The 26,600-nt window shown below is 34.1% G+C and overlaps 3 protein-coding genes and 1 long non-coding RNA gene across 15 annotated transcripts; 2 read left to right on the forward strand and 2 right to left on the reverse strand.

Moving 5' to 3' along the window:
• The first annotated feature begins 88 nt into the window (after positions 1 to 88).
• Positions 89 to 6,487, forward strand: LOC116845815 (transcription elongation factor B polypeptide 3). The gene is made up of 9 exons (XM_032818932.1): positions 89 to 540; positions 690 to 911; positions 1,094 to 2,195; positions 2,528 to 2,700; positions 2,821 to 2,990; positions 3,076 to 3,167; positions 3,239 to 3,438; positions 3,594 to 3,876; positions 3,969 to 6,487. The coding sequence occupies exons 2-9, from the start codon at positions 843 to 845 to the stop codon at positions 4,046 to 4,048; spliced, it is 2,169 nt and encodes a 722-aa protein (XP_032674823.1). The 5' UTR covers positions 89 to 540; positions 690 to 842; the 3' UTR covers positions 4,049 to 6,487.
• Positions 6,488 to 6,678: 191 nt separating this feature from the next.
• Positions 6,679 to 11,987, reverse strand: LOC116845816 (transmembrane protein 19). Of its 4 annotated transcripts, none has more exons than XM_032818933.1 (8): positions 11,657 to 11,987; positions 9,233 to 9,285; positions 8,714 to 8,741; positions 8,512 to 8,622; positions 8,105 to 8,392; positions 7,650 to 7,754; positions 7,200 to 7,415; positions 6,679 to 7,073 (listed from the first exon to the last, which is right to left on the reverse strand). In XM_032818933.1, the coding sequence occupies exons 1-8, from the start codon at positions 11,805 to 11,807 to the stop codon at positions 6,919 to 6,921; spliced, it is 1,107 nt and encodes a 368-aa protein (XP_032674824.1). In that variant the 5' UTR covers positions 11,808 to 11,987; the 3' UTR covers positions 6,679 to 6,918. The 4 variants fall into 4 exon arrangements, with proteins under 4 accessions (XP_032674824.1, XP_032674827.1, XP_032674828.1 ...); XM_032818936.1 differs by lacking the exon at positions 11,657 to 11,987 and adding an exon at positions 11,107 to 11,635; XM_032818937.1 differs by lacking the exon at positions 9,233 to 9,285 and having other exon boundaries at positions 8,714 to 8,824; positions 11,657 to 11,804.
• Positions 11,988 to 14,041: 2,054 nt separating this feature from the next.
• Positions 14,042 to 16,311, forward strand: LOC116845821. The gene is made up of 2 exons (XR_004378344.1): positions 14,042 to 14,327; positions 14,549 to 16,311. It is a non-coding gene; the product is annotated as an uncharacterized LOC116845821 (long non-coding RNA).
• Positions 14,856 to 24,152, reverse strand: LOC116845820 (KH domain-containing protein akap-1). 9 transcript variants are annotated; one of them, XM_032818951.1, is made up of 7 exons: positions 23,941 to 24,152; positions 23,776 to 23,816; positions 18,436 to 19,135; positions 17,806 to 18,318; positions 17,453 to 17,668; positions 17,242 to 17,372; positions 14,856 to 17,165 (listed from the first exon to the last, which is right to left on the reverse strand). In XM_032818951.1, the coding sequence occupies exons 3-7, from the start codon at positions 19,121 to 19,123 to the stop codon at positions 17,052 to 17,054; spliced, it is 1,662 nt and encodes a 553-aa protein (XP_032674842.1). In that variant the 5' UTR covers positions 19,124 to 19,135; positions 23,776 to 23,816; positions 23,941 to 24,152; the 3' UTR covers positions 14,856 to 17,051. The 9 variants fall into 9 exon arrangements, with proteins under 9 accessions (XP_032674842.1, XP_032674838.1, XP_032674839.1 ...); XM_032818947.1 differs by having other exon boundaries at positions 18,436 to 19,203; XM_032818948.1 differs by having other exon boundaries at positions 23,776 to 23,865.
• Between the last annotated feature and the right edge of the window lie 2,448 nt (positions 24,153 to 26,600).

Raw genomic sequence — 26,600 nt, forward strand, 5'->3', positions numbered from 1 at the left:
TTAATAGAAAAGAGGGGCCAGCGATGTAACGAGCATATAGAAATCTCGTATCTCTAGCTGCTTAACTTGAATAACTTCCGAAATACCGGCTTTTTCCGTATCCTCTTTCCTCGAAAGTCTATCAGCTGTACCAATCGAATCTAACCTCTGTCATATTCCAAATAAGTTGCGGTCACGTGACGAGATACACTGAAGTCACGTGACGAGATGTGAGATAAACCGTGTTCAGCCCGTTCAGCAGACACGATTTTCATCACTAAGCGCTACGTATCATTCGCTCAACCGCTTTGCAACTGTTGGGATCTGCTGAACGCGCCCATTGATTGGCTGTCGCGCGGACTTCCGCCGCGCGGCAAGCATTACCGCGTCCTGTGTGCAGGAGTCATTAGAAGTTCCCTAATAGCATAGATGTCCAGGGGACATCTAGAGGACATCCTGAGGACATTCTTCGTTCTCAGGACGTCCTCAGGAGATCTTGTGCTGTCTGGGTTCTCTAGCGGAGATTGTGATGCAGGATTCACACCGCGTCTGATGCCCGACGTATGACGTCCGATATCTAATAAAAGAATAGCTTTCCAATGGAGAATTGAATTCTATATTAGAAAGCCGTTCTCCTATTTAATATCGGATGTCGTACATCGGACATCGGACGCGATGTGAATCCTGCATAACACGCGTCATATACACAGGACCGCTGTCATTTTCTCGCATACAACCGAAAATCTCAGGCGACGCAGGTTCAAAGCTTTGGTTAACAATCTAGTATAGACATCTGGTGTCTGAGTTTCTTCATCGCCTTTGCCAGCTACACCACAGCGCAGCGAGCAGCTGGTAGTTGCAATATGTCTGTTATAAACAAGATTCATCATTACCAGCGAAATATAGAGAAATGCGGTGACAATTTGGATCGAGTATGTATTGTTTAACAATATATAAATAAGTGTTTGCGTCCGGTAATTCTTGTAAATCGATAATTTGTAGACGACATTGTAACCTCTACGTCTCGTAGCTTCGGATTATTTGAACGTGTCGATATCGCTTTCACAAAAATTTACTTTCACCAAAATTAATTTTTACGTATGATTCATTCTAGATACTTCATTGCATTACAAAGTTGTACAATCTACCAGTAACAGTACAGCACCTTCAAGAGACTGGTGTAGGAAGGACTGTGAATAGTTTAAGAAAATACGATGGTGCAGTAGGTGATGCTGCTAAAGTTCTGGTAGCAAAATGGAAGGCAATGGTAGTAGATGAATATTCCAGTGGAGATGATGAAGATGAAGTTGGCGCAACAGCTGAAAGTTGTGGCGATAATCATAATTCATATAAATCAGAAGAAGCTGAAGATAATGTTCTCGACCAAGAACAGAAATTGAAACATGCACATGAAGAAAGCAAGGATGATATGTCTGCGGAACATAGTGTAAAACATTTGTCTAAATCAAAAGAACAAAACCCAAAGGATACAGAGGACAAGCACAGAAGACACGAGAAAAATAGTCATCTTTACAAGCATTCACAAAATGAGGTAAAGTCTAAGGAATCAAGGAGTAGTAAGAGCAGTTCAAGAAAGGATGAAACTCACAAGTCCAGAGAGCATAATCACAGCAAGAATGATAACTTAGAAAAAGCGAGTGATAGATTGATGAAAAATGATGAGAACTCTACTGATAAAAGAATCTTTGACTCAAGTTCCTTGAAAAAAGAAAATAAAAGGAGTAAATTGTCAGATAACAGAAATAATGATGAAACTCCACAAGTATTAAATTCAGAAAAGAACCATTCTTCCTCAAGATCTTCTGAAATTAAGATAAAAGTAGAGGATGATAAGGATAAATCAAATGTTAAACAGGATAAAAGAAGCTCACAAGAGGAATCAAGGAGCAGTTCTAGTAAGCTCAAGTCCCAAAATTCAAGTAGTAAAACAAAAGACAACAGTGAAAGACATAAACATAAAAAGGAACATGCAGACCATAAGAAATTAAACACAAAGAAGGATTCCAATCATCACTCTAGCAAAGAAATATCTGAATCAAGAATTTCTTCTAGTAGTAATGATCACATTAAGAGTCAGGACAAAGATAAGAAACGAGAACACAAAGAGGACAGAAGTAGCCATGGGAAGAAGAAAGAAATAAAAATGCGGCTATCTCAGGAAATGACCAGTAATGAAGGAATAGATTGCAATTCGGGTTAGTGTAGCATGCTGAGTGTGTTGAAAACATTGTATAACATATTTAATACTATTATTATAATATTAATTCACTTGTCAGTTTTATTATGTCATGAAAATTAAAATCTATTTTTTATAATATTTTACAATCCACATTCTGATAAATAAATTTTTTTATCCTTAAATGTCTGCAGAGTTTGACTTTATATAATATTAATATCATTAAACATGTATAAATAAAATTGCTTTTCGGTCAGTTAAATACAAGAAATAAATACATCAATAAAAATTCCTAAATAATATGATATTAAAACACATACAAAGCATTGCTGATATTGCTTTTCTTCTTAGGTGCAAGCTTTGCAGAGGCACTAGGTATGTGCACTATGCCTCAGCCATCAAGGAAACGTAATCATAATTCTAATTCTTCACGTAAGGCAACCAAAACCGAAGTAATGTCACCTCCGAGTAAGAAAAAGATGCTAACGGTGAAAATCGAACCAGACTGCAACGATGAACCAAGTGTAATTTGCATTCTATTGTTTAATATTTCTTGACTTGAAAAATATCTCTAACGACTAAAATTATTTGAGAATTATTTTATGAAATACGTAATAATAAAAAGAGCTTGCAATTTCTCACAGCCACCATCTCTCTTGGCGTCGAATATAAAGCTGGAACCACTTAATGTAGACTTAGCATCCACGTTACCCGAAATCAGTCCTAATTACAAGCCACTACCACACATCAACCCTGTTCAGCGCAAAGAAGAAGCCAAATTTGTCGACGACATCATTCTCGTCAAGAACCAAAGGTAAGTTTCTTAAAGCAGCATATATCAACAGGACTTGGACCTTTTATGCTATTGTTTACCTCATGACATGAATTTTTACTCGCAGGACAAAAGTGTATTCTGGTAACAAGGTCGGTTACACGAGCGTGCCGTCGTTATGTGAATTGAGTATGAGAGTGTTGATCGAAAATATTGATGGTAAATATCTTTTTGTCATAATAACATATTAACGTATCGAGATTCTGCACAAATATTTTTATTGCCACTAGCTCTCGAGTTTACCGGTGGTGTGCCGTACGACATAATAAAGCCGGTCCTGGAACGCGCCACTCCCGACCAGTTGTTCACGTTGGAACACTACAATCCGTATCTCATAGAGGACACGGGCACGCTGTGGCAGTTCCACTGTAATCGAGAGTTTAGAAATAAAGAAAGACAGGAAATGGAGTCGTGGCGTGAGATGTATATGGTGAGTAAATTGGGAACTGTATGATTATATTAAAAGCCAGAATATAAAATCAATGTAATAAAATGGAAAAGATACACTCATGATACTCAACCTGATATGCAATTTGAGTTATTCTTATACTAGTCAGCGTCACTGTTATACTGTGTGTTGTATAGCGCTGCTTGGATGAGAGAGAGGCGAAACTGAAGACACTGACTGCTAACATCAAGCAATCCATCGACAAGTCCGTTCCAGTGAGATCTGCCAAACTCGCATACGTAGACAATGTCGTGAAGCCGCCACGGAATGTGTTGAAGAAGCAGGCGAAATATGGTACGGCTAATGATACACCTGCCACAGTGTCAAGCATAAAGAAAAAGTTAGCCAGCGGTGGTGGGGCTAATAACGCGACAAATATCGTCGTACCGTCACCGGCGATATCACGGTTTAAAATGTCGAGTAAGTACTTCGCATTTATTCGGAGACATAATTTTATTCTTATGCGATCTCTCTCTCTCCCTCTCTAATTGATATATAATTATTCCTTTCAGCATCAAACAGCGTGAAGAAGACTAAAGCACCGCTTATGGCGAAGGCATTACAGTTAGTAAAGGGACGTTACAAACGGTAGTTATACGAGTGTTGCATGTTATCGATCGTATATTCAATTTCAGTAAATAATTAGTATATACATACATACATACATACATTCATTCATTCATTCATTCATTCATTCATTCATTTATTCATTTATTCATTCATTCATTTCAGAATTATATCAATTGTTCCATTACGATTTCGACGCGATCACCAATTCATTTGCATGCATTTTGCATAATATTATTCTTTCCTCCTATTTTATTTTGATCGTATAACAAATATTAATTGTGTTCAATGAAATCATATATGACAACTTCCGATAATTGTGTATAATGAATCGATTGTGCAGAGAAACTTATTGTGTCTATTGAGATTTCTAAAAAAAATTTCTAGTATTCATGACAAAACTTCTTTTTTAGTAAGAATATAAATTATATTGTATGCTCAGTTCAAAAAGTTTTAATACTAAATTCCATATGTAAAAGAGCGTTTTATATTCGTATATTTTAGACTCGCGAAACCTTCTATCAACACATTGAATGCCACGTTAAGGATGCGAGTGAGAATTTCGAAAAAACAGTTCGCAGATTGAAATTTTTTAGTCGTAATCTTATATAAATAGATTGCTTAATATGTATGGTCAATTGTACTCGATTAAACCATATATGTAATAGATTGTTGCTAATTGAATAAATAAATATGTCATTCGTAAGGCATGTCGCATGCAAATTTAGGTGTCACTCAAATATGGCATTCAGCATGTTAAGAAGGTTATAATTTAAAATTTCTACATATACATAAATCATTAAGCGTCCTTAATAAGGAGCCACGCGCTGGTCAAATTTGTGACGTCAGAAGCGAGGAATGACATTTATTAATAAAAATTACGTGTTATTTCTGAAATTATATAATAAATGGTGTAATGAGACATATGAAATGATGAAATGAGTCTATGCCTCATTTCACTATTCGTACATTGATTATTTATTAAGAAAAAGTGGTACATTTTGGATAATTTTACAAATATGTTCAAACAATTTCAAGTGCTCTTTCTTGCATATTTATCTTTATTAAGAAATAACACACAACATTCGTCAGTGTGTCGTTCCTCGCTTATGACATCACAAATTCAACATGGCCGCCGCGAAGTACAAGAAATTTAAGTCCATAGATTCTCGGGTACATGCTCTTGAATTTTAACGATTAGATTTTGATTGTACATTTTTGGGACTGTTTTACCAACATTGTTACGAGTCAAATACCGATACAGAATAAACACAGAAATATAATTCTGTGCTTTAGACGTTGCTGTGATTTTTTCAATGTTTTTTTAGATGCAGTTTTAATGCGTACACTTTGTAAATATTATGTTGTGAGACATAGTGGATAGATAATTAATCGATCTATTCTCACTTAGAACATGCGATCGAGTATAACGTAAAAGATTCTTAGCATTATAATCGATACTTACTAAAAAAAAACATCTAATTAAAGAACAAATATAGAGGAAATCTCGTTTATCTATGTCATTTGTTATAAATAATTCAATTAGCATCAAATATGTAAAAATATATCAGCTCAAGTAAAAACTTTTTTCCTCTTTATTAACGTGTTAAATTAGAAAATTATTACATATGTGTTTTTATATAATTATTATATATATAATTACCAGTAAAAACGAGATATCCTATATTTGTAAAATTCATAATTTATCAGATCAAACGACAGAATTCTACGTTATCTAATGAATATTATCATCACATGTTTTGCGCTGAATATAATTGTGTAGTATCAGGAACATGTGTGATATGAAATAAAAGTTGGGCACTGTATTGTTTTACGTGCCAGCTGAGAAATATTAAATTATCTCAAAGCATAAATAAATATATATATGTATATTTATATAATATATAAAACCTATTATATATTTAAAATATATTATTATTATTTTTGGCAAATATTTATGCGAAATTTTATAATTTGGTCAAATTACAAATATATTTTAATTATACGTTTGCATTATACAATTATGCGTCACACTGAGTCATTTTGCGTAAGAAAAAGATTTTTGTTACAAACCGAAAAAAAATATTAATATAAGTAAAGCTTTGTAAATTTGTTTCTTAACATATTGAGCATCACGCTGAATTTGAATCTCAGCAGAGTCAAGTTTTATAGTTGTCACACGCGATTGTATACAGAATCAAATTACTTAATACATTGTCATTCGTATGAGTTGACTTAAATATTTAGTAAAATAATTCCTAATTGGATAAATGAAATCATTACTCGCAAATAGGTAATGAGGCTCTTGCAGAAAATCAAACGTTACCTAAGTATGGATGATATGGCACTTAAGATGATAATGAAGGAACATTCAGTGCCCTGAATTATTTTAAATTCTAGCAAACAACACCAATCAACATTGCATGTAAATTATATAATAAAAATATAAGCTTTTTGTAAAGTATTTTTATACAACCCATATTTTAACCATTAATTGATATTGTACAGTAAAATAATATAAAAAAGATGTTAAATTACAAATATTTATTTAAACAACGAACACATTTATTAAAAAGGTATAATCGCGTACAATACTTATCATATCAATTTTTGTGTTATAATATCCGTAAAATTATTTCTAACCCCGTAGACCAATTCAAATTATTAATATTTAGATAATTTATTTTCGATTAATACCTATTATACAAATTAATACAATAAAGAACATCAAGTAATATATTATTATAAGTTTAATAGCTCATAGTAATATCAGTATCCAAAACAATATATCCTAATTAAAACGACGTATAAAGATACGCGATATTGATTAGATTAGGTTAAATAAGACTAATGTGGACGTAATAATAAAATCTTCTATTTTCAAACGAGTCTCATTTATGGCCAGAAGATATTCGCTATTTTCGGAAGAGTGAGAGCGATAACGACGGTGGAGAGGAGATTCACACTGTGATTATCCAGAATCTGTTTACCGCTAATGTGTTTTACACCTTTCGCTGGTCGCTCCACTATCAGACCGTCCTCATTCACACCTAAAATTATAATTATCGTTTATACGCGACAATTCGTCATTATGAAGTATACGAGAAGCTTGTTCAATCTCTGAACTTAGACATTGCAAGATGAATCCAATGCGTGTGAAAGTACATGTGAATTACCAGAGTACTGTAGAGTCGCGCCGAAAATAGAATCCAATATGCTACCGAAGAAACCAGCCAAACCCCCGAGTACAATAATGGGCCACTGCGGTGCTGCTAGTTGTAACACGGCTGTATCAACAGTGTTTAATATCGTAATATAATAAAGAAGACCAATTATTAAGCCGCCCAGAAAGGAACACAAGAGACCTACCCACGATACACCGCCGTTTGTGCCTTAAATAACAACATTAAATCGAGATAAAATTCATCCGCGTTTATTGAAGTTAAGGCCCATATTCTGCACTCTCTTTTATTGTTAAAAACACTAGAAGTGGTTTTTATAAATGGCCTTCTAATTGACTATAAATCATTTTTAAAGACTTCAACGATAAAACAGAGTTCGGAGTATGGACTTAAAGTTCCAGTGTCTTCGCCGCGGCCAGGAGACTTGACGTTGGAACTTCTCACCTCTTGGCACCCTTTTTCTTGTAGTAATAAGAAAAGGATCGGCCGTGCCAATCACCGTACCGAATTCTGAAGCCCATGTGTCGCCATTACAACACGCGAATGATCCTGTAAAATAAACCGTGAAATTGAATTCCATATTGCATTTTTTCCGATTTAATTGATTATACCAATATTATTATTATATGTTCAAATGTTGGATACTAAATAATACATGATACATTATAGTTATAGAGGTGATATTTTTTGCAAGCAACAAAAAAGAGGACTATGCACTGTTTGACTCACTGAGAAAAATATAAAATACGTGAGTCACAAATTAAATCAAGAGGCACCGAATGAATTGATTAACGAGAAAAACAATATCAAAATTTTTATCACACTGAGAACAGCGTGATAAGTTTCAAATTTTAATCGACCCCTGTTTTATATTTGAGATTAAGCGGTAACTGTCTAACCTAATATGCCAATAGACAGCCATGAGCTTCGGTAATCCTTATCGAAATCGATGGGTCGTTCGCCACATCCGACATCCAACAGATACAACACTGCCAATTGTGCAGCCATTCCTCCATTACATAGCACTTGTACCCAGTTACGTTGACCACCCTCCTTATGTTCAGCTTCGATTTTTTTCTTCTGTGCCGATCGAAATTTCGTAGCTTTGGACGCAGTGACGAAAAACGTCATGAGGCACATTAAATGAGCGTAATTCGAGAGCGTTAATATAAAACCCAGAAGCAAGCCTATGTAAAAAAGATATTTCGTGAAAAATTTCTATAACTTTAATATACAGGGTGTTCAGCACCCTTTAATGGTCCGCGCGATTTTTAAACGCTTCCAACTTTCAAGACTATTTCATTACCAAACATTGCACCACTGATGTTCACAGATTTTTTGCGGAGGCCCCAAAACGCGAACAAAAACGGTATTACAACCGCGGCCAACCATCTCCACGGTGAAATCACTGGATAACCTAAGATAGAACAAAAAAATTTATTGAATATCAGAAATGTAAGTGGAAAACTTCAACTTAAGTAAAACTGTAAATTTAACAAATACTAAACTTGAATTCATGGCGAGATAAAAATATAGCTGTGGGATACCGAAGTTAATGTTTAATCGCGTCTTTTACAGCAGACTATCAATTTTTTGTGGAGTCACCCAGATTAGAGTCCCTATAAGATAGAATTCGGCCACTCGAATAGTTTTGGAAAAACGCGGCGGTCGTGTATATATGAACGCAGCTGATATTTATTGTGTTACCTTATAACGCGATAAATATTAATGTCAGTTTGACTATAAATTATAAAAGTAAAATTAGAATGTAGAATTAGAAAGTAAAATTATAATATAATTATTATACTATAGTAATTATAATATAATTATTATAAAATAGTATTATACTATAGTACAGTATTATAGTATAATACCATAGTATAGTACTACATTATAGTACAGTATAAGAAAATTAGGAACAATTAATAGTCTTTTATATTAAACTGTGAAATAAATAAATAAAAACATAATTTTGATTGTAAACTTGAAACATTATTAATCTGCAGGAAGCGAATACAGTGAAAAACCTTTCTGATAATATTCTTGCATCGTAGAACACAACACGTTGGCATTTTGAAATCTGAAAATTCATATTTCGTATTGCATTATTTTACACAATTGCCTTTTCAGATACTGTTTTGAATAAAATGAAGTTACGACAATTATATAATAAATATAATGACAATTTATATAATGACAATTCCCGGCCAGAAATGATTCGTCAATCGATGTCGAAACGATGTCGAATCGACGTCGATTCACGATTTCGATTCGACATCGATCAACGAATCATTTCTGGCTGGATTTATATAATGAATACGACTTTTTTATAATATCACAATTTTTAACTGACTTAAGTTTTTTATTTTACTTTAGAAACCACATACAGAATAATTATATTTATAATATTGTACTATAGTATAGTATTATATTATACTATGATATAGTATTATAAATATAATTATTCTGTATGTGGTTTCCAAAGTAAAATAAAAAAAGTTGTCAGTCAAAATTTGTGATATTATAAAAAAGTCATATTCATAAACATATAAAATAAAATGTATTGATCTGGACCAGAGTCCATATAAGATAGAGTCTGGCCACGTGCGCGTTTCTCCTTATTGGTCGAAACAAGGTTTGGAAAAACCTTAGAAATGCGAAACCAATAGAAATTGTCATGAAAAGTGGGATAATTTGAAAAGTAAAATAAAAAAATTAGGAACAATTAGTAGTCTTTTATGTTAAACTGTGAAATAAATAAATAAAAACATAATTTTGATTATATAATGAATATAATGACAATTTATATTTATATTTATTTATATTTAATGACAATTCCCAGCCAGAAATGATTCGTCAATCGATGTCGAAACAATGTCGAATCGACGTCGATTTCACGATTTCGATGTCGATTCGACTTCGATCAACGAATCATTTTTGGCCGGGAATTGTCATTATATAAATTGTCATTATATTCATTATATAATTATCGTAACTTCATTTTATTCAAAACTGTATCTGAAAAAACAAATATGTAAAATAATGCAATACGAAATATGAATTTTCAGATTTCAAAATGCCAACGTGTTGTGTTCTACGATGCAAGAACTATTATCAGAAAGGTTTTTCACTGTATTCGCTTCCTGCAGATTAATAATGTTTCAAGTTTACAATCAAAATTATGTTTTTATTTATTTATTTTAGTTTAACATAAAAAACTACTAATTGTTCCTAATTTTCTTATTTTATTTTTCAAATTATCCCGCTTTCCATGACAATTTCTATTGGTTTCGCATTTCTATCGTTTATCTAAGCCTTGTTTCGACCAATAAGGAGAAACGCGCACGTGGCCAGACTCTATCTTATATGGACTTTAGCCCAGATCAACACATTTTTTTTTATATGTTTATGAAATCGCCTGTTTACACAATAAGCTAACGAATTATTTATTTAAACGCTCGCGATCATTTTACTAATTACGCACTGTCTGACATCTATCGGCATATCTTTGAATAATAGACTAACTTGCCGACTAGAATGTACATAAATTTACATAAATCGAACATTTACATAAATCAAAATCTGATTAGATTAGAATTGATTATTTTAATTGCATCGGTAGTTTTATTTTAAACACGTACATGTGACGTTAAACATGACTATGCAATTCTAAGTTGCACTTTCTTCAATACGTATTTGTATGTGTCGTTATTCAACTCTTTTTATTATACACTACCTGCGATAAGTAGCGACATCGATACTATCGTTAAAAATAACGATGTACAACAACGATATAAAACAGAGTATTGCACGTGCTTTGTCGGATAAATTTTATGTAGCAATTTAAAAAATAACTCTATACTTGTCAGTCATCACTAAGTCAATGTTTAATGATTATTACCTCCAATTGACATATTCTATCTAAATTCTGAAATCACCAATCATATGCGGTAATAATCGCTATAAATAATTGATCACTTATTAAACGTTGACTTCTGCGGCCAACGTCCGAGAGGATACTTTTTAGGTCCCTTATTAAACTAGTCCTGAGATGACTTTTCCTAAGATCTCCCAAACTACAATTCCTAATTTCTAATTCCATCATCTAGCGTACATCATAGCAAGTTTATTGGTGAAAGGACCACAGAATAAGGGCTGCAACCAATGAGAGAGAAAGAGAGAGAGAGGGAGAGATATTTTCTAAGTTATAAAGCCGCATTTATATATGACTGCCTCTGCACTCCAAAATATTCCAAAATATTCCAAAGCAGCGTAATAATATAAGCTCAACCAGATCGTTTTTTACATCGTCGAAAGCATATTTACATATACACGTAAAAGATTCACGTTCGATCTCAGTGAGTGCGTTCTCTCTCTGGGAAAGAAAGTTCTAACCTAACAAAATTACTTCAATAAATGTTAGGCTATATTTTATAGCGTATATACAACACCTTCTGTAGAATTCAAAGATTCTGGCGACAATATTGAATAAACTACGTTCACTATCCAGAAAAGCATTGAGACTGGAATAGCACAGGCACAAATAAACACCGGCATAAACATGTAAGAGCCACGTTCCTCACGAGATCCGAAGGAAACCATGACGGAGTTGTAAACTCGAATGCATACAAAAAGTGAAGGATCGAAGCTGGAAATTAAAAAACAATGTGACTTTAAGTATGCATTCAGTTAAGATATGTGACATATACACGACGCAAAAGCGCGCGAACAACTAAATCATGAAATAACGTTCAGCGGAGAAAACCGTTTCGCTACTGGGCCACGTTCTAATTCTGCAACCGGGTGGGAAAGTGCTACAGAATATGTGACATATATTATAGACCAGTTTATTCATAGGCTTGGTTTACATCGTCAAAACGTTAAGGTGCCATTACATGTAAACGTTCGAGCGTTCGAGCGTCAAACCCGTGCGCAGTATCTTTGCGCATAAATCTACACCGTTCAGATTTCAGCGTCTTGATGCTATTAGAGCAATGTTGTATAATAGAATCCGTGTATTTTAGGTTGCGTTCCATTTCACGCATTATGCGCGCATTGCCTACAATATATGTAACATGAACTATAGATAAATGCGCGCATATGCGTGAAACGGAACGCAGCCTTACTTTTTGCGAATATTTGTCACACCCAAAATCTTTTTTTGTTTTGCTCATATTACATTTGCAATTAGTGATATTAATGCAATTAACTCCATGTTTTGTTTGTAATATTTGTTATTGATAATGTATTGCATTTTAATAACCACAAATGATGCCGATAATTAATAGACATTTTGTAATATTTTGCAGTTTTTTTTTAATTGCTAATAAATATCTCGAAATTCAACTAACAATTTAGTATGTAATCAAATTAATCTTGCGTTTCAGCAACAACTCACTATATATTACTATGCATGTGCTCAACACTTGACACTTGACGCTCGACGCTCCTATGTAAAGGCACCTTTAGTACGCGTATTAAATTTGATGCGTACCAATGGTTGCGTTCAGCAGAGAAAGCTGCTTTGCAACTGTTGTAAAATTCGTGAATCTGATTGGAGTATGCTCTTAATTTTGGTTAAATCCAAAAGCATGTACCAATCAGATTTACGAATTTTACAACAGTTGTAAAGCAGCTTACTCTGCTGATTGCAGCCATTGCTTTAATACGGGTACGTTTATATCGAACGTACTAAAGGAAAAATATAATACGAATTTAATTTATGTCATTTACTTCCTAGTGGTGGTATTTGGAATTGCAATTTGCTTGAGATAGCTTCGACCGACAGGAGGAATGCATAATTCTAAAAATGTGCTCGTTTATGTATGTATTGTACTCTGCAAAAATAAGCAGCAGACCAAGTCGAGTGATTATTTTAACAAGATATTCATATTACTCGACTTGGTCTACTGGTTATTTTTGTTGAGCGCAATAACATAGAGACACAGGAATTTATTTTTATATTTTCAACTTGAATGTAAGTTAAAAAAGCTATAAAAAAGCTATAAACCATAATATCTTTAATGTCAATAATTTTAGAGCTATAAATTTGCCGTTGCTATATTTTTTTGACAAGATACTCATATCACTTGACTTGGTCTGCTGCTTATTTTTGCTGAGCGCAATAACATAATTCCCCATCTACACAAATAATAGCATTATTTATATATTCATTTAATATTGATGGCAAATTTATAATTCTACAATTATTAACATTAAAGAAATTATAGTTTATAACTTTTTCAGCTTACACTCTTAAAAATATTTTTCACTTAAATTTATTATTATTAGATCAATGCTTTTTTTTAATACACTGTTTCACAATCACAATTACAATAATTATTTGTTTCTTTCAATTATATGTCAAATCACTACTTTTTGACACCATATATATGCCATCCTTTTGCTTTCGTAATAAGTGGCGTGTCAAGTAGTGGTTGTCTCTCTCCTGAAGTTGGGACGCGTTCCGAAATCAACTAAAAATCGGTGCACAAACCTTTCAGATCACGAGTGTATGTACAATATATTTTATTTTCCCATTGGCGGATACGATCCATCTGACGCATGCGCATAACGTTCATAAACACTCAGAAAGAAAGAGAAATATATATTCCTGCACCGTGGTTTTGGGGCCGGACTTTTCTCTCATTTAACAATATAGTAGTATTAAGTTGGTGGCACATAGAAAAACTTAAGCAGTAAGATGTAAGCAGTAAGCGAATTAGCCAATCACAGTCGTTGATTCTTGAACCGTAAGAAGAATTAACAACTGTGATTGGTCAATTTGCTTACTGCTTACGTCTTACTGTTTAAATTTTTCTGTGTGCTACGGCCCTTACATATAAGCAATATAGGGTACTGTTGCTGGGCTCCATTATATTACTGCAAAAATTTTTTTTAATGTAAATAAAATATAATGTACAGACGTTTATAAGGCGGTATCTTCGCGGTTATATCATGTTATTGTAACACACCTAGTTGTAAATCTAAAGAGTGAAAAATACAAAAAAGTTGTATTGATGGCGTGTTTACCAAACCCATGTATTATACTTACATATTAACATAATAATAATGATATTATTATTACAAATTACTGAATCGGACTACAGATTGCTTATTAAGGTAATTTTTGATAAGTGCCGTTGTGTTTGCACAGCTTTTTTTTCTACTATGTATTATATCTGTACGAGGACAACAATAAGGACATTGTTATAAAAAGTTACAAAATCAGCCTATAAATTGAGATAGAATTATTCCAATCTGGCAATTTATTCTCCCGGATCTATGACTGAAATTCACATAATCGGATCTTATATTTAAGATAGTCTTAATTTTATTTTTAGATGCTCGCCAGACAATAAAATGACCCATATAGCGTCTATACTTTCTACTTTGTCATTTTTCTCTTTATCTCCAAAAAAGAAAATGCTCATATAAAGGAAATTTCGGGAGCCAATAGTCTCAGATCATTCCTCTACTCAAATCTTTTGAAGTGAACCAGATCAACTATTTCTGTGGTATATTGGTCTCGTAAAATAAAATGCAAAGGAAATCCGTATACAATCGCGATTTATTATTTCATTACAAACATCTCTTCTTTTATTGTTCCTGCTTTATAACATAAAACAATAAGATGAACTCTTAGCGTAATTCTGCTTGTCATGTTACGTGCACTCAATTTTATTATGCTTTGTTTTATTTTATACAATGATAAGACACAAGGGTCTACGATGAAAATGGTGCAAGTCTAATGATAACGCTAAGAGGATTAAACTGATATATATACAAAATGAAAATTTAATTAAATAGGATAACAATAAATGAAATATTGTATAAGGTTTGAGTAGTCAGTGTGTGTGTGACTGCAGTCTGCCCCATATATTATATGTACAAAGAATGAGTATAATTCATTATTAATAATTATTATGTAACGACGTTCGTTGCGTTATATTGTTGCTATGTTGTCATATTAATTAATGTAAATAATTATAATAAATTACATATCTTTATAGTAAATTGCGCAGCGCGCAAAAAAGCGGTACCTATATATCAGAGCTGTCTAAATTAGCTGGTCACAAACGACAATTTTGCTCAATTTTTCCTTCTTTCTCACTTCTATTTAACCCTCTTAACTATCAAAGAAAAGACAATAACAGAGCAAAATAGTTGCGAATGCTTAATTAGACAGCCCTAAAATATGTTATGAGCGATTCTCAATGGCTGTATGTGTGTATGTGTGATTCTAAATATATATATATTTATATATATATTTAATATATATTCCTAGAAAAATACTTCTATTATATGTTCACGTATCAACAATAATAAGTATTAACAATAGCTCTCAGACAAATATGTGGTTGAGCGCAGTATTTAAATTAGAAAACATTTGTAGATATTTTTATCCAATTTATACTGACTCCTACTGCAATAAAATTTTGTATAGCAACAAACCTTTGTGCAATGTAATAATCATTAATACTCAAATAATGAAATATAAACAATGTTATATTAAGTTTTTTTTACAATTGGAATCCAAAAGTTTACTTTTGAAACACTGAAGAAAACATTACCTCATAAGATGGACATACGTTTTATGAGGATTAATAACAACTAGAAATTACTAATTATTCGATGAGATAATTAAGTCTTATCAAATATATATTATCAAAAGGTGATGTTTGGAAGATAAATTATTTAAGTAAATTGATAATATAACGCGGAAAAGATAACACGGGATAAATAACTGTAGCGCGGCGCTTAATGATAATTTTTACAGTAAACGCGTTTAATACAACCAAAAATAAGTGTGATATCTAAATCGATGATGTTTTAACGCAACGTGAATCCCGTGAACTTCTCCGATCAGAAATGTTACGGACAATCGATAAAATCACCTTATCAAATTGTACGAATTTCCCGATTCGTCCGTGTTACCCGTGTACAATATTTTAATTTTTGTGAACGTCTTGTAAAACGCAAATTCAGTATGTATTCACATTCTGCGTTGCGGTCCATACATCAGTAAATCTCTAAATCGTTTTTCTATTGATATCTCTAAATATATTCTATAATTGAAAAAAAAAAAATAAACTTACATTATATACAAAAGTATCATGAAGATTCATGAGTGTTAAAGGTGGCTGCTTATTTTTACAATAGTCTCGTGATGTTCACTCTGAAGGGCAACGAATGCAGTTTCCTGAATGCTTATTCAAAGCTATCTGAAAGACTTGTCCTTACGAATCACATTAGCAATACGAAAACATTCAAGTTTTCCGGGTAAAAATGGGGAAACATCGTGAGTGATATAATACGAAAAGGGTTATTGTAAAACAAAGTCCTTACGTTAGCGGACTAAACCAAATCCTTTGTACTTGTCAGAACTCGTTTAAATTAACGAGTTTAAGCATATGGGATGTGTTATTTCACAATCTTTCTCTCTCTTTGAGCAGTATTTAAAGGAGTATTAGACTTAAATGCGACTGAAATTTTACTATAAATTATATATATATGTATAGTGAAATATACAAATTTTTTTCTTATTTTTTAGTTAAAATTCTTAGCGAAATGTTATTCTGCACTATTTTTATTATTATTATCTACGTAAATACCCTTCATACTATTAAGATATATGTATGTAGAGTATTCACAGCAATCTCGACGGAAAATTGTGAGAGAGTAAAAGATTGACAAATCCAAAGGACAAAGTGATTTTTATGCGCTTAATGCACTATGATGGCGGTTATAATAGACTCCAGTTGATACTGCCTAAGAACCATGTAATTGCGTGTAATGATTTTGGATGATGATGGGAAATGAGAATGATAGATTTTACTACAATTCTTACGAGTAAGTGGGTTCTTCGAACAATTCAAAGGATGTTTCTGGAACTATATCTTCGGAGTTTGCAGGCTCCGCAAATCCGCGTGCTACTAATTCATCAGCGAGGGAAATTACCTAAACATCAAATCAGAGGATTAATTTCATTCGAATGAGAAAAGGAAAAACGTGCGAAAAGAAGTTTTTTACGTACCCCATATTTCGGTATATTATAATAAATATTTGTATAAACATTCGTATCAATATAACCTTCAACCTGGGCTTGACCAACAACTCCGAAACAAACGCGAGCTACTACATCGTAAGCATTGTTTAACCACGCGCCTAAAATACAATAATCCGTTATTATGCACCCGAGAATGAACGAGTGAATAAAGGTGTATACGTCATCAACATATAGTTACCATCCTTCGGCCGAATATTTGCTAAAAAGATTTCGGTCGCTTGGAAGGGCAGATTCAAGAATTCTGGCCTAATATCTCTTATCTGCAAGCTGCTAAACTCATAGTAACCGCCGTGATCAAGCAGTCGCATTAAGTGCCTCTCTCCCAATGGGTCTGGTTTCTCCATGCATACTCTAACCCATACGTCGAACCAATTTGCAACGTAAACTATGCCACCTGAAAGAAAGAAATACGTAAAATATGTTAAATACGTAAAATAAATTACGTAAAATACGTAAAATATGTTAGAATATAAAGATATTTCGTAAGATTTTCTGGTGCTTAAGAATGCACCAAAATATTACATCACTTACTCGTTAGCACACTCGGTATCGACGATTCCGTGGCGTTGTATGCGCACGTCATCTCCAAGTCTAAAACTCGCAAGGAGGGGAACGTCGGATGTGTCGGAAATTGAATGAAGAGCCAGTTCGGCTTGACGATGTGCGATACGATGATATCGTTATTGACACCTTCGACTAAGAACAACTGTGACAATTGCGCTACCCATGTCGCCTCCACAGTCATCTCGGGCGTTGGGATCTCGGCTAATGTCACCTCCGGGAATCTCTTCTCCGGGAATTTCTTCCTTATCAAGTCGAGGGCGGTGTTAATGCCTTCCGCGTTGCCTTCTATCGAGCAAATTTTTTGGTCGCTGGCCCCCGGGTGATCATTCACGTATATCTGAACTTCCGTCTTCGTACGGATGTTATGCAAAAAGCTACCGTGACGGCCGATCAGCCTGCCCACCAGTTGTTGCGGTATAGCGAAGTAGTAAGTAGTCTGCTCGACCGCATTGGCTTTCCTGCATCCGTTAATACTTCCACCTGAGTAATAAAATCAAAAATTCGTCTTAACGAAATCAACATTCCAACAAAGCTGACGAAGCTTCTTAGAAAACGACATCTTTACGACTCAGTTAAGCAGCATTAATGGACACTCACCTTTTCCGCTGTCCGTGCTTCCTTCTTCGCTCCTAGCTTCATCTATAATACTGCCTTCCAGGACTCCGGAAGTCGGACTGTGATTCGCAGAGTCCCTTTCGTAGGTCGCTTGTTCCGCGGTCTCGGTGTTATCTTCGAGATGTTCCTCCGCTAGCTGCTTGTTCGTTTCGCAGTTGAATTCGGCCGCGGTATCATTCTGCTCCGGTGACCCCATTTCGCTTTGCACGCTGCACTGTCCCTCTTCGGTGGCATCTTCGAATACCTCTGTGATGTTATCGTCGAGCTTCATGTCGAAGGAGGACGTATTTCGTTTCATGGCAATTGTCTCAAAGTAACTCGTGGTCGGATTGCTGCTTAGCTGTATATCCGTCGTTGATTCAACTTCCGTAAAGATCTGGCTGCTGTCGCAGGACTGCGGTACTGACTTCCTGTTTGGGATGTCCATACTCTCGCTGACCTTCCTTGGGACGCGAGTCGGCTCTTCCTGTTGCGTACAGCTGCTCGTCGAGAAGGACTTGCTTATCTTCTCGTCAGTGGGGTCATATAAGTTCGAAATGGCCTCCTTCACGTAGCTCGTCTTCACGTTGTCCTGGGAATTTGATTCCACGATTCCACCTGGGTCAGCTCTGTCTATTCGACGACGTTTGTACCAAAAAAGACCGATGATCAAGGCCACCGCCGGGAACATCCACTTTACTAGCTGCACATTCGTAGAGTACATCATACTGCAAGTCCACTGTAGCTGCCGTTACCGGAAGTTTCCGTATACTGAAAATCGAGGTGCAAAGAATATCTAAGCCTCGAATTTCAACGTATCTCTCAGTGGTGGTTGTCATACTCGAAAAATTTCCATAATATACGATAATTCAAACACATTTTACAGATCTACACAATCTACATAAGATCTACAAAAAAAAGCCACGATACGATTTCTTCTCATTTGTACGAACATTAAGGTAAATGTTCCAATGCCCGTACATGTACCTAATTCCGGACACTCTTATTATTTTGAATATTTCTCTAAATATTTTATCTTTCAACGTACACTAAATATAAATATTAAATGTATGTATACCAATATGTATATATTGTACGTTGAAAGTTGAAATATTCTTATTCAAATATAAAAATAATAACAATGTCCGGAGATTGGTACATGTCCGGGCATTGATACATTTACCTTATATTGTGACAATCGTTACAGTTAATTTTCAGTTACAGTTAATTCTACGTGAGTAAGTAACCACCTGCTGATTACGGACTACATGCGGAAACAGTGTAAAACGAGACGGTAGCTCGATACGAAATTCCGTCGACTTTACCGCATGCACAGTTATCAATTTTTTTACATCCGCGTGCCAGAATAGTATTCCAATTACAGAACAATTTAAAATTCAATGTATGTTTGCGAGATTAAAAGATACTTTAATTAAAATAAAACAATGGCTTTTTATTAACAATTAACAATTAATTTTATTAACAATAATGGATAAGAGTTCAATAATTCCGACTAAATACGACACTAAGAGATAATAAGCGATGTAATTAACGGTTGGCAGATACAATGAACTAGCTTAATAAAAAAAACAAATATAATAATAATAATAATATATAAATAAAGAACATAAAATAGATAATTAGATGTATTTATTTTTTATGCAAAATGCAGTCCGCAATTTGTATATTACAAATTAATATAAAAGTCGAACACGCAAAAGTCTAACACAGATCGCGCCTCTTTAAGAAATTTTAAAAAGGCACAGTATATATACCATATATATATATATACATATATATATATATATATATATATATATATTTTTTTTTTTTTTTAATCGCATGCAAAGCAAATTTGTCAAAAGATCAAGTGACGTATATTTCATTAAGTATTATGTATGACGCAGATCTCCATTAGGAAATCGCGTCACTTTTACTTATACACATACAATGGAAGTGAAATAAAATCAAATATGGTCTGTAATCTGAACTAGAGTTGCTTCAAAATATTTGCAAAAACGAGATAGCATTCACGCTCACAAAGACCTTCACGAGACTCTAGATATACAACAACAGGTAGCGCATTCTCTATATTTATCCCGAAAATGTAACGCGAAGTATCCGAATAATTCGACTGCCTATTTCCTTAATATTCCTCTTCTCCTTCTTATTCTCTGATTTACCAATATATCTCACACATATGTGTTTGAAAATTATATGTTCCAACTTTGAACGGAAAAATAGCTGTTATTTCGCAACTAGAAGAAAAATATCTACTCGCGATATCGAGAGAGCTTTGGCTTGTGTCATCGAAATGATGAAAGTACATCTCTCGTCTCATCATTAAAATCGTGATCACACGAATACACAAAAATGTAACAATTGTGAAACATGAGGCTCAAGGCTCCAGCGACGTATTAAGGATCTCAATCGAATTGTTCGAGCTATTACTCACAATAGCGCAATATTGAGCGACCCATGTCCGAGTGTTTCCAGCTGGTTGCGATAATAAACGAATTACTCCTCGAAGATCCGGATTATTCTGTCAAAATCGCCGAGGGACACCCAAACGAAGGCGCCCGGTAAAGTTTGGGGGCGAACTCGGGGCGACGTATGTCAAAATTAATCGGCAGATTGATTGCGTGAACGGTCGCGGCTGGAGGTATACTACTACTACGGCTCGGTGAATTTTCACCACGTGGTAATGCCGAGAAGACCAGTCCGACTGGAACCGCTCGCCGGTTACGCAGGCGCGGCCACGTAAAGTGGCATTCATACCGTGATCGAGATCTTCGATAAATTTACAGAGAACCGCGGCGCGAAAGTGGCGCGCGAGCGGACTTTCTATTCTAATTGCCTCGCGAGCCGAAAGCAAAATATCGCAATATCGGTCGATTTTTCGTCGCTGGAGCTCACCGTTATCGCGCGACAGCGAATTATTCAAAGATGTCAAACGTCGGTGCACTTCTGGGTCGCCTAGAACAGTTATCACGCTCGAAGGAGTGGTCTAACATATTCGTATCGCACACTTATCGGCTTACACGCGCAACAAAATGTACTCACAACGTATGTAATCACAACGTTATAACGAAGTACACCGTTGCGATAAGTTAAATAAATATTCCCGGCATGCTGCCGATAAGAAATTTTTATAAGGGACTCACAAACGAATACGACGAATAACTGGACAGTAGTGGACAACGTATTTATCTTGACAAAGCAATGCTAAGAGCTCGAGCAGCTTCTTGATTTTCTTGATTTGAATAAGAAGATTAGCTAAGATGAAGTTATGGTGTAATTCGATCCGGTTATGTTACGATATGGAGAATAGAAGGTGAATAGGAGAGAAAATAAGAAAATAAAAAATTAAATTGAAAACCAGTGGGCCAATCCATTCAGAGAAACAAAAAAGTGTTTTTCTCTTTGTTATTTATCTTTTGTCCTTAAGTTTACTCTTAAGATTTGTAAGAAACTGTTTCTATTATAATTGCAAACCATTATCTTATCGATATTTTGTTATGCCTTTGGTTACACTTTCTGTCCACACAGAGAAAAATGTCATTTTACTTTCAGAAAAGCGAGTACTCAATTTACTTTCCTTCTCTTAAGTAATAGTTATTTTCAACAAAGAATATTTTCTTCATAATAGTCTTAAAACTCATCAGAAATTTTAGAAAAGCTCATTATCTCAAAAGCTCATGTACTCAAAAGAAGAATTTATTCTCTTTACAACAATATTATGATAAAAATATATGACTCTAACCATACATACACACAAGAAAAAGTTGACTCGGCTTTCTGTAAACTGAATTTTTGTCTTAATTTAATATTTTTGATGGAAACGTTAAACTTACTAAAATTCAGAATATATTTTAAACAAATTTGATGCTTACAATGAGCTTATAACAGATTTACGGATATATAAACTTATGAAGTGCTTGAAACAAGTATCATTTTCCTTAGTATGTATTTTTCTGTGTACAGAAGAAAGAATGAAAAAAATTGTTTAGATATACATTCAAGAGTAACCATAGTGCAGCAAATTCCAAGTTTTCTTTTGCAATTTTGAGAACTAACATTGAAAATGAGCCTTAACATCTGTAGATATCCGTATCAAAGTCATTTTTACAATATTGTATCTATGTGAGGCAGATGAGGTAATAGGTATTACACTAAAGCTCAGAAACGTTAGAAGGAAAAGCAAAACGAGGAAATCACATATTTTTGAGTATATTTAATTTGATCCTTTAATAATACTTTGACTATTGTCAGCATTTGGCAAATGAGATACAATTAAGTAATATACTTTTCAATGCAGAGTGTGATTAACAACAAAAATAACAATTATTTTACATTAAACAGCTTTTCAAATTAAAAAAAAACAAAGCTATCTTGAGACTTTTATATGATAACCTATTTCACCATTCAGTTTATTGTAACCAGAAACAAAATATATACATGGTCGAAATTCTTGTGAACCATGTTGCAATAAAAGAACATGTCCATGAAATGATTAAACACATCATTAAAATAATCTGAAAACTTTTCCTTTGCTGCAATACTTGATGAATAAATAGCTACAAAATTAGCATAAAAAATCACAGAGTCAAAACAGTTGTACCATTAATTCAACAGCTAATTTAATTATTTGACTATTTGTAGATTGTTAGTGCAAAGAGGTTTCTCATTTATCTCACCAATTTGCTAAATTGATCATGAATATAATTTGATGGACATACAATTTGATATCTTTCAATATATTTTGCAAAAATAAGCGTGCATTTTCTCGTTTCTCAAATTCAGTTTGCTTTTAACTGTTACACTTTTACTTGTTTAGAAAACAAAAAAGTGGCCAAGAGATATCAAAAAGCACATTGCGCCATGTGCCTTTTCGTGTACAGGTTATTACATTTATAATTACACAACTCGCATTCCACATTTATGATACTCTGCAGAGAAGGATATAACAGACGTAAAGACAAGATTGAAGGGTTTCTTTCTTCCATTGTGATTATCGAACCTTCTACTTGCTAGAACTAGTCTATTATTAGTCGAGTGTACGTGCGAAATTTGACTCGAGCGCGATTTGAGCTCCGAGACTAAGAGAAACGCAGTGATAAGCCGTAGGCAGCAATACATGCAACACGTGACATCACATAGCGATGCGTGACGATTCAACAATTACGAGAAGCAGCCGGGAAACAAACGTAATTGAAGCGTAAACGGATGAATGGCTCCACATGTACATTGAGCATGGAGAGGGCACCTCGGCGCTACAATTGGTTAGAGCTAACGTCTGAGTAATGTAGCTTGTACGAGAGTAATTATTCCCAAAGTACACACCGTTTATTGATCCTCGTGGAGCCCCGACTACGTACTCGTATCTGCCGGTCGTTAAAAGTATCTCACTTATGTACTTTATCGTGTTTCTATCTGTGAACGAGGGATAGTTAACAAAGGCGGCCGCCGCGTCCGAGAAGCGCGAAGCGGCCGGATTGTTGGACTCACCGATGTTGTTAACAATTCAGCAGGTTACAATCGATTCACAATCGATCGTTTAACTCGACTAAATATTACGGAGAGGATTCCCGTTGTACCGAATGAACAACTTGCTGTGGAATTTCAAACTCTATTGCCACGTGACGTCGATGTTTTCCCTCGTATGTAACGATGCAATATGGCAACTCGAATCTCTTGGCCGCAGCGTGTTTACCTTCGAACCTGACGATGTAGAGTGACAATAGAACGAATGAACGTGACTAGATGTTCAGACAGCGCCTAGATGGCGCCACGTCAGCTTCTCCGTCAAGGCTGCGTTCCAAAATTCACTGCCAGTGCTGAAATTCTATAGTATAGGGTTGCATCCCAAAATGTCCTTTCCGAGGAAAATTTTACCGTTAAATCTATAGTATATGTAACGTGAACTATAAATTTAAGAGTAAAATTTTGCTCGAAAAAGATGTTATGGAATGCAACCTAGGAAGGAGCCTTTGCACGTAGAAAAATTGTAACCGTAAGGTCGTAAGAAAACTGACTAATCAGAGTTGATTATTCTCCTTACGTTCGAGGAATAATCGACTGTGATTGGTCAGTTTTCTTACGACCTTACAGTTACGGTTAAAATTTTTCTAACATGAACTATAGATTTTTTGGCAATGAATTTTGGGACACAACCCAAAAGACGTCGCAATCTTCAATTAGGCTTATATCCAATGCCACATTCTACTTCGTAGATAAAGGAAATGGACCAAAGTCCTCCTCCTGCTCTGTTAAATTGACAAAAATTGCTTCAGAATTATTGTTTCATTTTTCTGCTCTTTTCATTTAATCTTTAGGCAATATTTGTAATTCAATCTTGTATTTAAGATTTTCTCAAAATCATCTTTAGATAATACAACAGCTAATAGAATAACACATTCTCAAATAAACTTCAGATAATTTTAAATATAAAATTGGATTATGTAAATACAGCTCTATTATGTACTGTTATCGTTAGAATGAGAACATTCCAATTCTAATTACCAAATTATATTTTTATCATTTACTTTGATGCCAATGAAATAATCCGTATAGAACCTAAATATCTGAAACTTTAGCGCAACACCGGTAGATGGCGCCAGGCAGTCCGTAAAATCGGTTAATTAAAGGTAATAACATTTTTAAGTGAGTTTCGTGACACATCCCGTATATAATAGGAAAACGTATAATCCAAAAGAGATACGTTTTCTTATTGGATATAGAATACGTTGTAGAACTCATCGAAGAAAAGTATTACACTTAATCATCCGAGTGTATGGCTCGAAGTGCAGTGCCAAACAACCCTACTGAAAAATTTCTATTGAGATCACAATTGAATTCCCAATTGAATTCTCAATTAAATTCTCAATTGAATTCTCAGTTGAGGTTTCCGCAAAATTTCGCATGTAAGATCTCAATTGAGATATTTGTATCTGATGGAAATAATTCATTGAAAATATAATGAACTTTTGCTGAAATATGTTTGAAAAGCATTCACAATTTTGACCCAATTTCATTAAAATTTCATTATAATTTCATTAATATTTCGATAATATTTTATTAAGAGAGTAGAAAAATTCAGTGAAAAATTATTATTAATTAAAATATTTAGAAAAGTATAATGAAGTATTATTTTGTCAAAATAAAAAAAAAACTGGCATTTTATATTTTGTGTCGTTTCATTTATTCGTGAGATTCGCGTGGGATTCGATCTCGTGTCACACGGTCACCATCTTTAGATGACTATGCGCTGTTCAAATGCCTAACCTCAACGATCGTACTGGAACTAATAATGCCAATGCGCTGTAACGATATCGTGGTAGATTATATTTACAATATACTTTTACAACGTTCAAAAATGTAATGACATATTTGTCGGTAAATGTTTCAAAGGACGTAACAACAATCACAATGCGATTAATATTGATACAATATTGTATAACTAATCAAACTTTGACATACAATGTGCTCGCAAAAGAGAGAGAATATTCCTTCTTTCTCTCTCTTTTGCAAGCATATTGTGTTTAAATTTAATTAGTTATACAATATTGTATCAATATTAATCGCATTGTGATTGTTGTTACGTCCTTTGAAACATTTACCGACAAATATGTCATTACATTTTTGAACGTTGTAAAAGTATATTGTAAATATAATCTACCACGATATCGTTACAGCGCATTGGCATTATTAGTTCCAGTACGATCGTTTACATGCGAAATTTTGCGGAAACCTCAACTGAGAATTCAATTGAGAATTTAATTGAGAATTCAATTGGGAATTCAATTGTGATCTCAATAGAAATTTTTCAGTAGGGAAGTCCTGCTACGAGTCGTCACTATGCCTATCGATGAATCGAAGTCATGGTACGATTCAAAAGGCGAGTTTAACTAGACAGTGTATTGGCGTTGGGGCGGAATTCCAAGGGAAATCTGGAGCTAAAAATGAAGTTCAAATTAAGGGGATGCCGGACATGAAAAAAAACATTGACTTTTTTCTGCAAAGTTTACGTCTAGTTGTTTGCACGAAATTACAAGCGCTTTTACACAACAAAAGTATACGCAAAAATAAATGGGAGCATTGCTCAATATATGACGAAAACGAAAAAAATTTATATAAATTTAAATTTTGAGCTGTCAGTTAGTGCAACA

Source organism: Odontomachus brunneus, unplaced genomic scaffold (assembly GCF_010583005.1).
Source record: "Odontomachus brunneus isolate Ranch 3 - 2012 unplaced genomic scaffold, Obru_v1 Obru_scaffold_058, whole genome shotgun sequence".
NCBI lineage: Eukaryota > Metazoa > Arthropoda > Insecta > Hymenoptera > Formicidae > Odontomachus > Odontomachus brunneus.